Raw genomic sequence first — 14,040 nt, 5'->3', positions numbered from 1 at the left:
AAAAATAAAAAATAGTGTACCACATATTAATATAATAAAGTATTTTAAGATATTGTACTATATTACTATTATTAAAAGAAAATCAAATAGTGTACCAATTAAATGCAACTAATATAACCAAAAAAGGATTCAACTAACATGTGATACCAATATAGTATATAGCTATACTAATAGGGTATATAGTTGTACGAGGTCGTTCCAACAACTGCATATAACTATAAAAACTATTACATAATACACAAAATCTATGTCCATAGGTACAAGAAAACCCAACACAGCAAAACATGATCATATAAATTATTTCAGAATAGAATTCACTTGAAAATGTAGCTAAAATAACCAAAAAAATATTCCAACTACCATATGATACCAATATGACATATTATTATACCAATAGGGTATACAATTCTACTAATTAGTTCTAGACAACTATATATGACTATACTACTATTATATAATACACATGCATAAAGAGAAAAATAAAAAAAATAGTGTACCACATATTAATATAATAATATATTTCAAGATATTGTCCTATAATACTATTATATAATATAATGCATAAAGAAAAAATCAAAATGATTACATAATACATATGCATAAAGAAAAATTAAAAAAAAAATCAAAATATTGTACTATTCTACTATTACTAAAGAAAAATCAAACAATGTATCAATTAAATGTAGCTAATACAACCAAAAAAGGTTCCAACTAACATATGATACAAGTATAGTATATAGATATATCAATAGGGTATACAGTTGTTTGCAAAAAGTTTATTTTTTTTAATTCAATTATTAAACCAAAATAATATAAGTTGTCGCATAATCTAATTAACTCAATTTTGTGCGTCATCGATTATACTAAAATTTAGATGTGTTATAATAATATACTATATACCATTTTGAAATGGAGAATAAATTAATAAAAAATATTCAATGGACACATACATCCTATTATGAAATGAGAAAGATAGAAGAAAAATATTTATTTATATTTGAGAAGACAATGAAAGAGAAAACAGGTTGGGGCAATTAATGGGGTTTCACGTTATTCGAGATTAAAAAGGAAAGAATTTTAAAAATAGGTAGTTGGGTAAATACTTTAGATTGCATAGGTACATATTGTAAGACAAATTAGAATGAACGGGTAATTAAAATTGCCTTAATATGCATTTAGAGTAGATTTCTCAATCCATACAGGCACCATAGTGTTGACATGTATGTAAACATAAAACGTGAAGGTCTTGAACAGTCTTTTCTTAAAAAAATGTTCTAATATAATTTGATTGAGAGATGGTAAAGATCCGTCCATAATACCAATCATCATTTTAACTTCCAATTATATTTGGATGGACTATAGTTTTATTCTTAACCTTTGAGTTACTTAAGCAACACTAATCCCAATCCAGACAGTCACTTCCTCTTTCAATCATGTTAATTGGCTGTTTTGCAATATGAACAATCCCAAAAACTAGACTATACAAGTTTGGCCTAATATTATTGACATATATTAGTTTGATCATGAGCTTTTGTAAATACAAAATTTCAATAGTTGATTTTCCAGTAAAAATATCAAAATAGTGGGTAAAAAATGAATTTCAAATAAAAAATTCCTAATCCATGTCAAATTATTTTTTAAAGCAACTTTCTGTCCAAACACAACTCGGCTTTCCACAAAAAAATTTCCCTTTCAACCTCAAAATACAATTTTCCTTTTCAAACTGAAATATTGTTAAATACGGAAATACCTACTAAAATCAGAGAAAAATGTCCAAAAGCAGGAAATACAGATAGGAAGCCAGTAGCCAGTGCGTATTTATTTCCTTTATTAATATTATTTCTCATTTTTCTTTTCCATTTCTAGTTAGGAGTAAAACAATTATAAAATCACTTCCTCCATAAATCCTTTCCTTGCACTCATTGTTCTCTTCTCCAGCAAAAGTCTCTCTCTCTCTTCGCAGTTTCTCTCAATTTATCGGCTGCGCCCTAATTTAGATCTCGAAAAAGCTTCAAAGATGAGTCACCAGGCCGAGTCATCTGACTCGTAAGTACTCTCTCCTTCGTTTTCACGTCTTCTCGATCGGTTAATCGACTGAGTTGTTTTTAACGTTTGAAATCGTCTCTAGAAAGTTCTGAGATTTGTATTTTGATTCTTCCTTTTTTTACTTTTCAGCAAAGGTGCGAAGAAGGATTTCTCTACGGCGATTTTGGAGCGCAAGAAGTCTCCGAATCGGCTCGTCGTTGACGAGGCGGTCAACGATGATAACTCCGTCGTCGCCCTAAATCCTGCCACCATGGAGAAGCTCCAGCTCTTCCGTGGAGATACAATTCTCATCAAGGTTTTTAATTATTCTACCTTTTTAGGGGTTTCCCCCTAATTCTCGAGTTTTTAGGGTTTTGATGTGGATAATCTGATTATTTGGTTGCTTAGGTCAACTTCTAAATTGCTTTGTTATTTGTCGGTGAATCTGGTGGATTAGAGACTTATAATGTCAGTGTAAGGATAAGTGTGAGATTAGAACATTTCTAGTTGTAGAGAATCCTTCATTTATCTTAAAAGACAAATTATTTGGCTTTGGTATGAAATGGACTAGAATATAGCAAAACATATACAGAGAATTATAGCTGACTCTAATTAATTTCAGATTGAGGTATAACTGATTGATTGCTGATTTATATACTGCTTCCCGATGCGTATGCAAGTGAATTTTGTGATGTGTGGTTATAACTCTCTTCCTATATGTTTTAGAGCCTCAATTACCTCTAGATCTGTGTAGAACATTGGTACATTTAGAATTTTGTATTAGGTTAGAGTGTCAGATTGTTCTCATAGTGGATTTCGATTTTGTTTTCATATTTCGCATTGCTACTTGGATTTGTAGCTCTAGTCAAGTGTGACAAGCTAGCTTGTCCTTGTCAGTACGGGGGATAATCAGGGTTTCAAGCTTATGATGTGTCATTGAGTCTGTGCTCTGTTGATCCTTGATGACCAGATGTCCGTGGGTTCTATAAGTGACTTGGTATTCGGCTATATTACATCATTAGGGAATAAGACTTTCTGAATCTTAGTAGACATATACCATTTTGAGAATACTGTCACTTTCGAAGCAAATGAAACCAAGTTTGACATGATGAATTATGGCATAGCTGTTATGTTCTCGCTTTATATAAGTGTGCGCTCAAACAATGATGCACAAAGTGTTTATGAGAAACCGTCGATTCTTTTAATTTCAACTGTGAGGAGTATAATTACTGTACTACATTCATATATGTATATATGGGGTACTTTAGTTTCTCGTAAAATAGTTCGCTTCACTTTAAAGAAGCATGTGCTTTAATTCTCACTCTTCGCTTCAAGCCCCACTGATCTTGGTGCTTTTTTTTTTTGCCTCTATTAAAAAAAATGGTTGTAATTTTCTCATGATGCTTGTGGTTTAATTTTAACAACTAGTTAAAAATGAGGTTACCTCTCTGATTCTGTTTGCATATTTGTCTGCCTGTCTATCCAATTGACTCATTAGTTTTCTGCTGCATTTTATCCAGGGAAAGAAAAGGAAGGATACAGTTGTCATTGCCCTTGCTGACGAAACGTGCGATGAGCCGAAGATTAGGATGAACAAGGTTGTCCGTTCAAATTTGAGGGTTCGGCTTGGAGATGTTGTGTCTGTGCACCAATGTCCAGATGTTAAGTATGGAAAGCGTGTGCACATACTTCCCATAGATGATACAATAGAAGGTCTCACCGGGGATTTGTTTGATGCATTCTTGAAACGTAAGTGTGTTACTTTCCAATTGCAAGTGCAGTTTGACAATCTTTAAGGTTTTATTCTTGGTAGCATAGTGGTGTAGTATCATGATGCATTTTCATGCAATTATCATCATATTATTTACAATGTACTCAGTCTCCTTCGAGTCTCATCCAGGCTACACTTAGAATCAGGATTAATACTATAAATCACTTTTCTTTGCTTAGAATCGAATACTATAAATCACTTTTGAGATGGTAGTACAGGAGAACTCTAGTTTTTTGGCTGAATGTGGAGTTGCCTGCCCTCCTCTATTGTGCATCTCTTTTGGAATTCTCCATTATTTTTTAAATTATCTCCAATTCATGGTCTTTCCTAGAATTTGTACATTCTGCTCTTTGATTTTGTCGATTGGCAGTGAAAAATAGAGGTTAAAGGTTGTCTTCTTTGTTAGCAAATTTGTGTCCACCTCAATTTTAAAAAATTGTGTCCACCTCGAATTTGTGAAAAATAGAGGTTAAAGGAAATTTGTGAGCTCTGTTTGTGTTGACCTCAATTTTAAACGTCTTTCTTTTTGCAGCTTACTTTTTGGAAGCATATCGTCCTTTGAGGAAAGGGGACAATTTCCTTGTTAGAGGAGGGATGAGAAGTGTGGAATTTAAAGTCATCGAGACTGACCCTGGGGAGTATTGTGTTGTTGCTCCAGACACAGAAATCTTTTGTGAGGGGGAGCCTGTTAAAAGGGAGGATGAGGAGAGACTGGACGAAGTTGGCTATGATGATGTTGGTGGTGTGAGAAAACAGATGGCTCAGATTCGTGAATTGGTGGAATTACCATTGAGGCATCCACAGCTTTTTAAATCCATTGGTGTGAAACCACCAAAGGGGATTTTACTTTATGGACCCCCTGGATCTGGGAAGACCCTGATAGCCAGAGCTGTGGCTAATGAAACAGGTGCATTTTTCTTTTGCATTAATGGACCAGAAATCATGTCCAAATTGGCTGGAGAGAGTGAAAGCAATCTCAGGAAGGCGTTTGAAGAGGCTGAGAAAAATGCTCCATCTATTATATTCATTGATGAAATTGATTCAATTGCTCCCAAGCGAGAGAAGACACATGGTGAAGTTGAGAGAAGGATTGTTTCACAGCTCCTCACACTGATGGATGGATTGAAATCTCGTGCTCATGTCATAGTTATGGGAGCTACCAATCGTCCTAACAGCATTGATCCTGCTCTCAGAAGGTTTGGTAGGTTTGATAGGGAAATTGACATTGGTGTTCCTGATGAAATTGGACGCCTTGAAGTTCTTCGTATTCATACCAAGAATATGAAGCTTGCAGAAGAAGTGAGCCAACTTATTGAATATTTCTTTTTCTTTATTTTGTTTTGTTTTGGGATCAACATGTGACATAATGATGAATATTTGATTCTGCAGGTTGATTTGGAAAGAATATCAAAAGATACACATGGTTATGTTGGTGCAGATCTTGCTGCTCTTTGCACGGAAGCTGCACTTCAGTGTATTAGAGAGAAAATGGATGTCATTGATCTTGAAGATGATTCCATTGATGCTGAAATATTGAACTCAATGGCTGTCACGAATGAGCACTTCCAAACTGCTCTAGGAACAAGCAATCCATCCGCATTGCGTGAAACAGTAAGTAGCCTTTTACGACCCAGTTATGTAATTTGGCTTGGTACCTTATCATGTGCAATGCCCATTGTTGGTTATGATTCTTTTGTCATTTTGTCTGTATGGGGTTTACGGATGGAATAAATGGATTTTGTTATTTTAGTTCACAAATTTATTCGGTTCTTTTGTGAAAATTATACGCAGGTTGTTGAAGTGCCTAATGTCTCATGGGAAGACATTGGAGGCCTTGAAAATGTCAAAAGAGAGCTTCAAGAGGTAATTGACTTCAATAAATTGGACTTGATGCATTCATATAAGTTCTGTGGTTTAGAGGGTTTCATCACTGCTCTTGTTTCATTTCATGTAGACTGTTCAATACCCTGTGGAGCATCCAGAGAAGTTCGAGAAATTTGGTATGTCACCTTCAAAAGGTGTTCTTTTCTATGGTCCTCCAGGATGTGGGAAAACTCTTCTTGCCAAGGCAATTGCAAATGAATGTCAAGCCAATTTCATCAGTGTCAAAGGACCTGAGCTGCTCACCATGTGGTTTGGAGAGAGTGAGGCCAATGTCCGTGAAATTTTTGACAAGGCCAGACAATCTGCACCCTGTGTCCTCTTCTTTGATGAGCTCGACTCTATTGCTACTCAGGTAAAATAGTTTTTGAGTATACCAAAATGGTTGTAAGCAAACACGAGCAATTTTTGATGGATTTTCCTGGACTTTGTGGCAGCACAAATCCCAATCTGCCGATTAAGTAGATATAAGTAAACAAGTCTGTAAAAAGGAGGGCAAAAAAGAAAAAGAAGAAGAATTTATCCTTGTATCACTGCTTACTAAGAATGGTGTTTGATTTTATTGCAGAGGGGAAGCAGTGTTGGAGATGCTGGTGGAGCAGCTGATCGGGTTCTGAACCAACTTCTGACTGAAATGGACGGCATGAACGCAAAGAAGACCGTTTTTATAATTGGGGCCACAAACAGGCCTGATATAATTGACCCTGCACTTCTGCGACCTGGTCGACTTGACCAGTTAATTTATATCCCACTCCCAGATGAAGACTCGCGCCATCAGATTTTCAAGGCGTGTCTTAGAAAATCTCCGCTCTCAAAAGATGTCGATTTGAGAGCTCTTGCCAAATATACTCAGGGATTCAGTGGAGCTGATATCACTGAGATCTGTCAACGGGCCTGCAAATATGCCATAAGGGAGAACATTGAGAAAGTATGCTCTTCATCTGCTCTTTAATTTATTATATTTGGTTTTGTTCTTTTAAATCTGAGGTTACATCAACTGTGTTTGTTCTTGCAGCTTTTTATCTGTGTTTACTGCTGTACATCTACTTATATTGGGAGGCAAATCGAGGATTTTAAATTAGTGGGTGGAGAGTCACTTAGTATAAAGATATATCCCTAAAAATATGTCAACCATATGTGTGTGCATGATTGTGTGTTTGTATGCGTGTATGCGCCAGCATGCTCCTGCAAAGGTGGATTTGCCACTGCTGATACTTTTCTAGGACAACATTTTGGTTTTTTTTTTTGTCTTCATGCTGAATATTGAAGCAAAGGTGCTCTGCTGTACTTGGCTATAAAAAAAGGTGCTCTGCCGTACTTTATTAATGGCTTTTGTCTTCTCTAGTTTCACTGGTTTAACAAAACAAATATCTGAAGTCAAGTGTTTATCCCCTCCCCATTCTTGAAAAACAACACTGTGCTGTGTGTGTCTCTTGCTTTAAACTCCATGTTAACATGCTATCTGGCATCTTATATTGATGTTTGCAATCGGATAACCACTTTCTTCAAAATTAAGTTAATGGGCATATTTGACGTTCTAATCCTTGTCAAATGGTGTTCTTATTACAGGATATAGAAAAGGAAAGGAAACGAAGCGAGAATCCTGATTCTATGGATGAGGATGCTGATGATGAGATAGCAGAGATTACGCCCTCGCATTTTGAGGAGTCCATGAAGTATGCACGACGAAGTGTGAGTGACGCAGATATACGTAAATACCAGGCATTTGCTCAGACCTTACAGCAATCTCGAGGTTTTGGAACTGAATTTCGGTTTGCTGAGGCAAGTGGTGGGGCTGCTGCAACTGACCCCTTTGCAACTTCTAATGCTGGAGCTGATGATGATGACTTGTATAGCTAAAGTTATTGACTATCTTGTTATTCTGCTGTGACATCTCTTTTTCCTTATTGCAATAGAGTTGCCTAAACAATTTACTTCTAGGACAATGTCTGGAATTGGTACTTTGTTTCTGGAAGTTGTTGGGGCTACTTGCTTAACTTCTGGTTTATTTATGCCCACTCTTTAATGTTGTTATCTTGAGGTTCTATGACATTTTTAAAGACCTCAATAGCTTTGCTAATATAGTGGACACTTTGTTATTATCGTCTATTATTTCCCCGTTTGACATGCCTTTGTGTATTAGGTGCTAATTTTTCCTTGGCGGGTATCCCTTAAAACTCTACTCCAGTCTCCGTGAAATTTTATAGTACCTTGGTATTACTGAAACTTTATTAATTGGAAGTCCAATCGCGGGTGAGATTTTGTTGAAATTACTTGCTATGTATGAGAACAAATAGAGACAGTATATAATAGCGTGAATTTTTGGGAATGTGGTCTATTTTTGGTTTGACAACCAACATATATACGTGATTTCATGTTTTAGATTTAGCATGGAACAGGATATTTTAAAATCATATTGAGTTGCTTATGCCAGAAATTATGTCCCGGTAGAAGCTCAACCCTGATTCTACCAAATTTTCTGCAGCTCAAAACTAACTTGATCCAAGCTATTACTCTTATTATGTTTGAACTCCAGATGTATTCTTTATAAGAATTAAGAAACCTTCTAAACGTGTTTCCAATTAGCGAGTCTTTTATTGCGGGGAAGTAAAAAAAAAACAACAACCCGAGACCTTGGAAAAGAAATTGAGTGGAGTGATAAGTTACTGTTACTCTGTTTAAGACTTGTACATGTTGTGCATGTAACTTTGTGTTTATTCCCTTTAAAAAAAGAAACTTATGCTTATTCCCTTCAAGAAGAATTTGAAGTTCCTCTTCGACTGGTTGCTGTTCCTTTTTTAAAGGGGTCATTCGGTTTTGAAGTCCAAAAAAGTTTGATTTCTGTATAAAATTTGGTTTTGTGGTACAAAAGGTTACATATCTAATATGATCTTCGTATAGCTAATACAATGTTTGATTTCAGATATTAAACTCCACAAGTCCACATTTCAAAACGAAAGCATATATATACACGGTATAAGTTATTCAAAATATACAAGTAATTGCATGATGCCCACCAGTCATTCCTATTCAGAAAAGTGAAGTCAAGCCAGGAGAATCTGAACGGACTAAAAAAGAAATGCAGAAACAACGTGCATAATGAAATGTTTTTGTTTTTGTTTTTTGACTATAATATTTAGTAAAGTATAACGAGCTTATTCAGAGAAGCCAAAAGGCAGATCAGAGACAAATTCTCATAACATTGGTGTGCGCCTAAGGTTGCTTGAAATTGTTGACATGAGAACATCCAAGTGAGCCAAATATATGATAGTTCACGTACCGGCTTGGACCAGATGCATGCCTGAACCCCTTAGGTAGGCAATTCTTGATTTCCTTCCCATGAAAAACAGGGCGTTTATTGTGACTCATCAGCTCGGGTTTCAGTATCATGTATTCTCCAGCTATCTTTATTGAGCTCAATGCTAAATTACTTTCGGAACTACCTGCATATAATTGGCGGATTCCCACAGTTTCATTTAGTGAAGACAGCAAAATAAGGCAAACACATATAAGTTGTGTATTGGAAGCAGCAGCAGTCATTTTAAATAAGTTGTCTTGTATGAAGTTTCTGTGGAAGTGTGTGTGTGTAGGCTCTGGAAATGATTGTTTGATGATGTGGGTGGTTTTTAAGAACAGAAAGAAAGGGGGTTTATAAATAGGCTCGTGAGTAGTAGAGGCGGCAGATTTGTACACAGCTCATTGCATTGCAAGCAGAGAAGAGACAGTACAAGCATGCAACAAAAAGTCTAAGCTGTACAGTACTGATATAGAATGCATGGGTTTTTTCTTTTTTAAAAAACTGACCTATAATAACATATAACTTTCATAAAAAGAATTGATATGTTAACATGTAAAATAGAGTAATAAAAATAATTCTTTACACGGTCAATTTAACTTAAATCTTGCAAAAAATAAGAATTTCACTTGTCGATTAATGCATTTTAACACAGGTAATCTGTCTTATTTTTCATATTACTAGTTTCACTTTTTATGAATATTTACATATACAATTATTTTGTGAGTGTATAGACGTTAAACTCAACTGTAAAAGGAGGAAAAAGGGAGTGGTGATGAGTTGGTGAAGTGTGTACTCATCTATCTGAAATGAGATGAGAAAGCCCGTGAATCTCCGTTCATTGCTTTTAATTAATCAACTTCTCTCTTCCATACTCGCATTAATTTTGTGTATGAACTTTTGGTTTCTATACGTACTACATCTGCGCTGTTGGTTCACTTGGTTTGTTCATCATATAATACTTTCCAACTCAAATTCTCCATATTCATTTATTAGGTTATACTAGTTGTTGTTTGAATTTAAGTTCGTCTCACCTTATTCATTTATTATTTAAATACTTAGTATTTACTGAAGTTTAAGGCAAAGTCTTTTTTGTTTCTGGACTGGATTCCGAATTCTCAGTTTGTTGTCAGCAATTATGGGCCCTCTGTAAGATAACACCGGCCATTTTGAGGCATCTCGCAAGTTGGTGAATAACTAATAACGTGCTTAGAATTTTGCGAGTTGTGAATATAGCAAGATAATACTACTGCTTTCATTGTTATTGTTATCGTAAAAAGCTTAATTGTTACTCCCTCCGGTTCACTTTAATTGATTTTTGACTGTTTTCACACATATAAAGGAATTCACCTTTTAGCATTAATTAATAATGAAATTGACCATATTAATTCATTGGAAACATAACAAATTACTCCTAGACTCTTTACTCCAAGGGCAACTCTGAAAAGAAGAAGTTAATTCCTTCTTGATACCTGAAAAAAAACAAATATTGTGGACCACAAAAAAAAGTTAAAAAATTAATTAAAGTGGACCAGAGAGAATACAGTAATAAGTTTCAATTAATTCCTCTTACCAGTGAGATTAATTATAGTTCTTAGTTTACTTTTAATTAAGGTGATTCAAAATTTTCTCTTGTGGATGAAAATACTGAGCTAGAGCGGAGAAGCTTACGACTAAGCCAAAAATCAGTGTCGAACATACTTTTGAACCATATGTATCATTCAACACAGCTTCGCCATAAAATTTATACAACAATCTGATACTGTTTATATATAACAACAATAAACATCAATTTAGAATTGAAGGTAAAACTTTAGGATCCACAACTTCAGACCCAAATGCGTATACAAGCTGAATTGTGACAATTTGATATCGGTACCACTATCCTAGTCAGCCATAAATAGTTGCTATTTAGTTCAGCAACGCTAAAAAGATTGAATCTTACCTGCTTCCTAGCTAGATTACCATATCTAATCATCTGTCACATACATGTGTTTTCTTTTATTATAACTGTTATGTACGACGGTTCTTGACAAGAGTGAGTTGTTTTAGTGGTGAACACCCTTCACTTCCAACCAAGAGGTTGTGAGCTCGAGTCACCCCAAGAGCAACAAGGTGGAGAGTTATTGGAGGGAGTGAGCTGAGTTTCTATCGGAAATAACCTCTCTCTACCACAGGGTAGACCACTAGTGGGTTCTCTTTGATTTCCTTCTGTTTTCTTTTTTTTTTGTTGGTTTTCTAATCAATTTGTACGAAATAGAAGGTGGAAAAGTGAAGACGCAGCTACAATAATTGATGCAACAGTGTTGGGTAGAATATGTCTATTGCTATAAGTAATGCGTATACAAGATTTAAATGGTCAAAATAAATGCTGTACAATTTATTGTTCTAGTAGCGTGCGTAGCTTCTACCACACTGACCAATTAATTCAAGGAACTTTACAAAGTAGCTAATTTATAAGCTACACAACTTCTTCGACACAGTTTATAAAGTTCATAATTTCCAGATAAAGATGGTAAATTTTTGTATAAATCTTTTAGAGAAATGAAAGGAAAACAGAGAAGAAAGGAAGAATTTTTTTTAAAAAAAAACGCATTTTGAGGCTTTTAGCATAAGGCTGAGCGCATTATCTGGGAGAATATCAAACCTACTTTTGGTATCGCGAACAAGAATTTGTTTTTTTTTCGGCCAATTGAACCCAGAAGGATCAAAATCACATTCAAAAAAGCCGTCTCTCTACATTTATCCCTTCTTATTGGGAGTACGATTACAAGCCTTATTTCTAGTAAATCATGTTTTTTACACTTGTAAAGTTAGCAATTATGTGGGCGTTTAGACATAAGAATTGTAAAATTCCAAGAAAAGTAAAAAAAAATTTCAAGTGAAAATAGTATTTGAAAATTAGAGTTGTGTTTGAACATGAATATTATTTTGGGTTGTTTTTGAAGTTTTGTGAGTGATTTGAGTAATTTTGAAAAACAGCTTTTTGGACTTTTTCAAATTTTTGAAAAATTTCAAAATTCATTTTCAAGTGAAAATTGAAAATTTCATGAACAAAAACTGATTTCGAAAAAAAATTAAAAAAATTTCGAAAGAAAATTAATTTTTTTTAATGTCCAAACGGGCTCTATATCCATCATATCAAGTGATTTATATTCAAGGACAAGTGTACCAGCAATTACATTATTATATTCAGTTCCAAAACAGATTAATTAATGCAAGGAGAAGGGTTGATGGGCTTCAAATGTAGTGGTTTCTCGGAGAAATATTTACTTAGCTATACTATCGAAACTTATTTATTCTCACTATTAGATTTTTAACTTAATAACAAGTTGATATACTATTTACTATTTTTTAAAAATATATTTTAATATTAAATAAGTAGCCTTTTAACTTGGCAACTGAATCTCTCTCTCTATTTTCTCCTCTTCAATTCAATCTCAAGCCCAGTAGCACCACCACAAAGCTCCATGAAAGCAGCCCACTAAAATTGATGTGGTTGGATTTGCATTTGGTGAAACATGAACATAAACATATTAATAATTTCTTTTAGCTTTTGGAAATCAATAAACTAAATAATATTAATTTGAGGCGAGTAGATTGGATTGAAAACTCTATTACCATTAAAAACTCTATTGACAGACATTAAAAAACTTCGAAGCTTTGAATTTGAAAATTAAGTTTTGCAAAATTATTATTTGTTTGGATTGAGCGTCGTTGCAAATGATTGGGAATATCCTTTGGAGTTTATATCTCAATTTTGAGAGAATTTGGTAAAGATTCGAAATGGTTTTGGTTAGAATTTCATATTAAAACTCGAAGAAGAAGACATAAATAAATTGTATATATATATTTTATATTTTGGGTGTAGAAACGACATACAAAATATATACAACTAACATAATTGTATACAAATTATATACAAATTGTATATAAATTGTAGTTTTTGACCGGATTCTGTACAAAAAAATTGTAGTCAAGTTGTAAATAAATTGTAGATTTTGACCGAATTTGTATATATTTGTAAAAAACTTTAGTTAATTTCTGTAAATAGAAAATACTTAGATAAACCGGGTAAATAAATTTAAAATTTTGTGTATATACAAAAAGTCCGTCGTTGGAGCAATTACGAAGGTATAGTGGATATTAAATGACAGACCAAGTGATTTAATTGATACTGTCCATATTAATTCAAAATTGCAATTTGAAGTTTAATGAATTGGAGATATTGAAATTACTGTAGTAAGTAGCTGAAATATCAAGTGGAATGAATGCTCGAGAGTCCAGATCAAGATGATGAAGTAGTTCTTGCCTGGGCAATTTACATGTGAGAAAACAAATAGTATTAGTAGTACTATTCATAGCTAGTTACAGGTGACAAGAGTTACAGTACGTATTATACTCCCCATGGGCTATGGGTATATAGTAGTTAATGAATTTAACCCCGTCTACACTTTTATCTGGAAACCTATATGAATATTATAGGCAAAATGGCCTAAAGACCACTTAAACTTGTACTCATTTGACATTGCGGTATATAAACTTATACATTTTTTATTTGAATACCTTTACTTGATGAACTGAGTACTAATAAATACGTTTGACCGTTGACTATGCTTACATGGCGACGGTATAGTTGACGTGGCCAAAATGCATGTAAATTACGTTAATTAGGCGAGTGAATGAATTAATTTGATTTTAAGAAATTATAAAATAAAAAAAGAAAGATAAAATCATGGAAAAAAATAAAGAAAAGATAAAAAATGAAGAAACCCCTCCCCTGTTTAATTCTTCATCCCTGTTCCCGTTCCCTGCTTCCTTTCCCCTCCCTTCCTTTTGTTTTCGCACACCCTCAAACTCCTCCACAACCAGAAAATTATATCGATTTAGTTATTGCTTGTCTCTTCTTTTTTTCTTTTCTTAATTTTGGTGGCAAAGAATAATGAAATGGTGGCGTTTCAGATCTGATTGGTCTATTGTTATTGGGCGTGTTAAAAAGGAGATGGCGAAAATAAAGTGGTAAGGAAGGTGGCAGGCCGGTGGCAAAAAGGTGAAGCAGTGACGGTTT

The 14,040-nt window shown here is 34.3% G+C and overlaps 1 protein-coding gene and 1 long non-coding RNA gene across 2 annotated transcripts; one reads left to right on the top strand and one right to left on the bottom strand.

The window, feature by feature from the left end:
• The first annotated feature begins 1,889 nt into the window (after window positions 1-1,889).
• On the top strand, window positions 1,890-7,779 carry LOC104092887 (cell division cycle protein 48 homolog). Its single transcript, XM_009598572.4, has 9 exons — window positions 1,890-2,046; window positions 2,176-2,341; window positions 3,546-3,774; window positions 4,329-5,095; window positions 5,186-5,407; window positions 5,588-5,659; window positions 5,751-6,032; window positions 6,246-6,605; window positions 7,247-7,779. The coding sequence occupies exons 1-9, from the start codon at window positions 2,018-2,020 to the stop codon at window positions 7,535-7,537; spliced, it is 2,418 nt and encodes an 805-aa protein (XP_009596867.1). The 5' UTR covers window positions 1,890-2,017; the 3' UTR covers window positions 7,538-7,779.
• On the bottom strand, window positions 7,682-7,931 carry LOC138893364 (uncharacterized). The gene is made up of 2 exons (XR_011408728.1): window positions 7,899-7,931; window positions 7,682-7,833 (listed from the first exon to the last, which is right to left on the bottom strand). It is a non-coding gene; the product is annotated as an uncharacterized lncRNA (long non-coding RNA).
• Window positions 7,932-14,040: the final 6,109 nt, after the last annotated feature.

This window comes from Nicotiana tomentosiformis, chromosome 6 (genome assembly GCF_000390325.3).
Source record: "Nicotiana tomentosiformis chromosome 6, ASM39032v3, whole genome shotgun sequence".
In the NCBI taxonomy this organism is placed as follows: domain Eukaryota; kingdom Viridiplantae; phylum Streptophyta; class Magnoliopsida; order Solanales; family Solanaceae; genus Nicotiana; species Nicotiana tomentosiformis.
The sequence above is the reverse complement of the archived record's forward strand: the minus strand, read 5'-3'. Positions and strand labels throughout refer to the sequence as shown.

Excerpts from the sequence above, each read along its gene's own strand:
- LOC104092887 (XM_009598572.4), top strand. The coding sequence starts at position 2,018 with ATGAGTCACCAGGCCGAGTCATCTGACTC. Across the intron at positions 5,408-5,587 it reads CATCCGCATTGCGTGAAACA|GTTGTTGAAGTGCCTAATGT; the intron begins GTAAGTAGCCTT and ends AATTATACGCAG. Across the intron at positions 6,606-7,246 it reads TAAGGGAGAACATTGAGAAA|GATATAGAAAAGGAAAGGAA; the intron begins GTATGCTCTTCA and ends TTCTTATTACAG.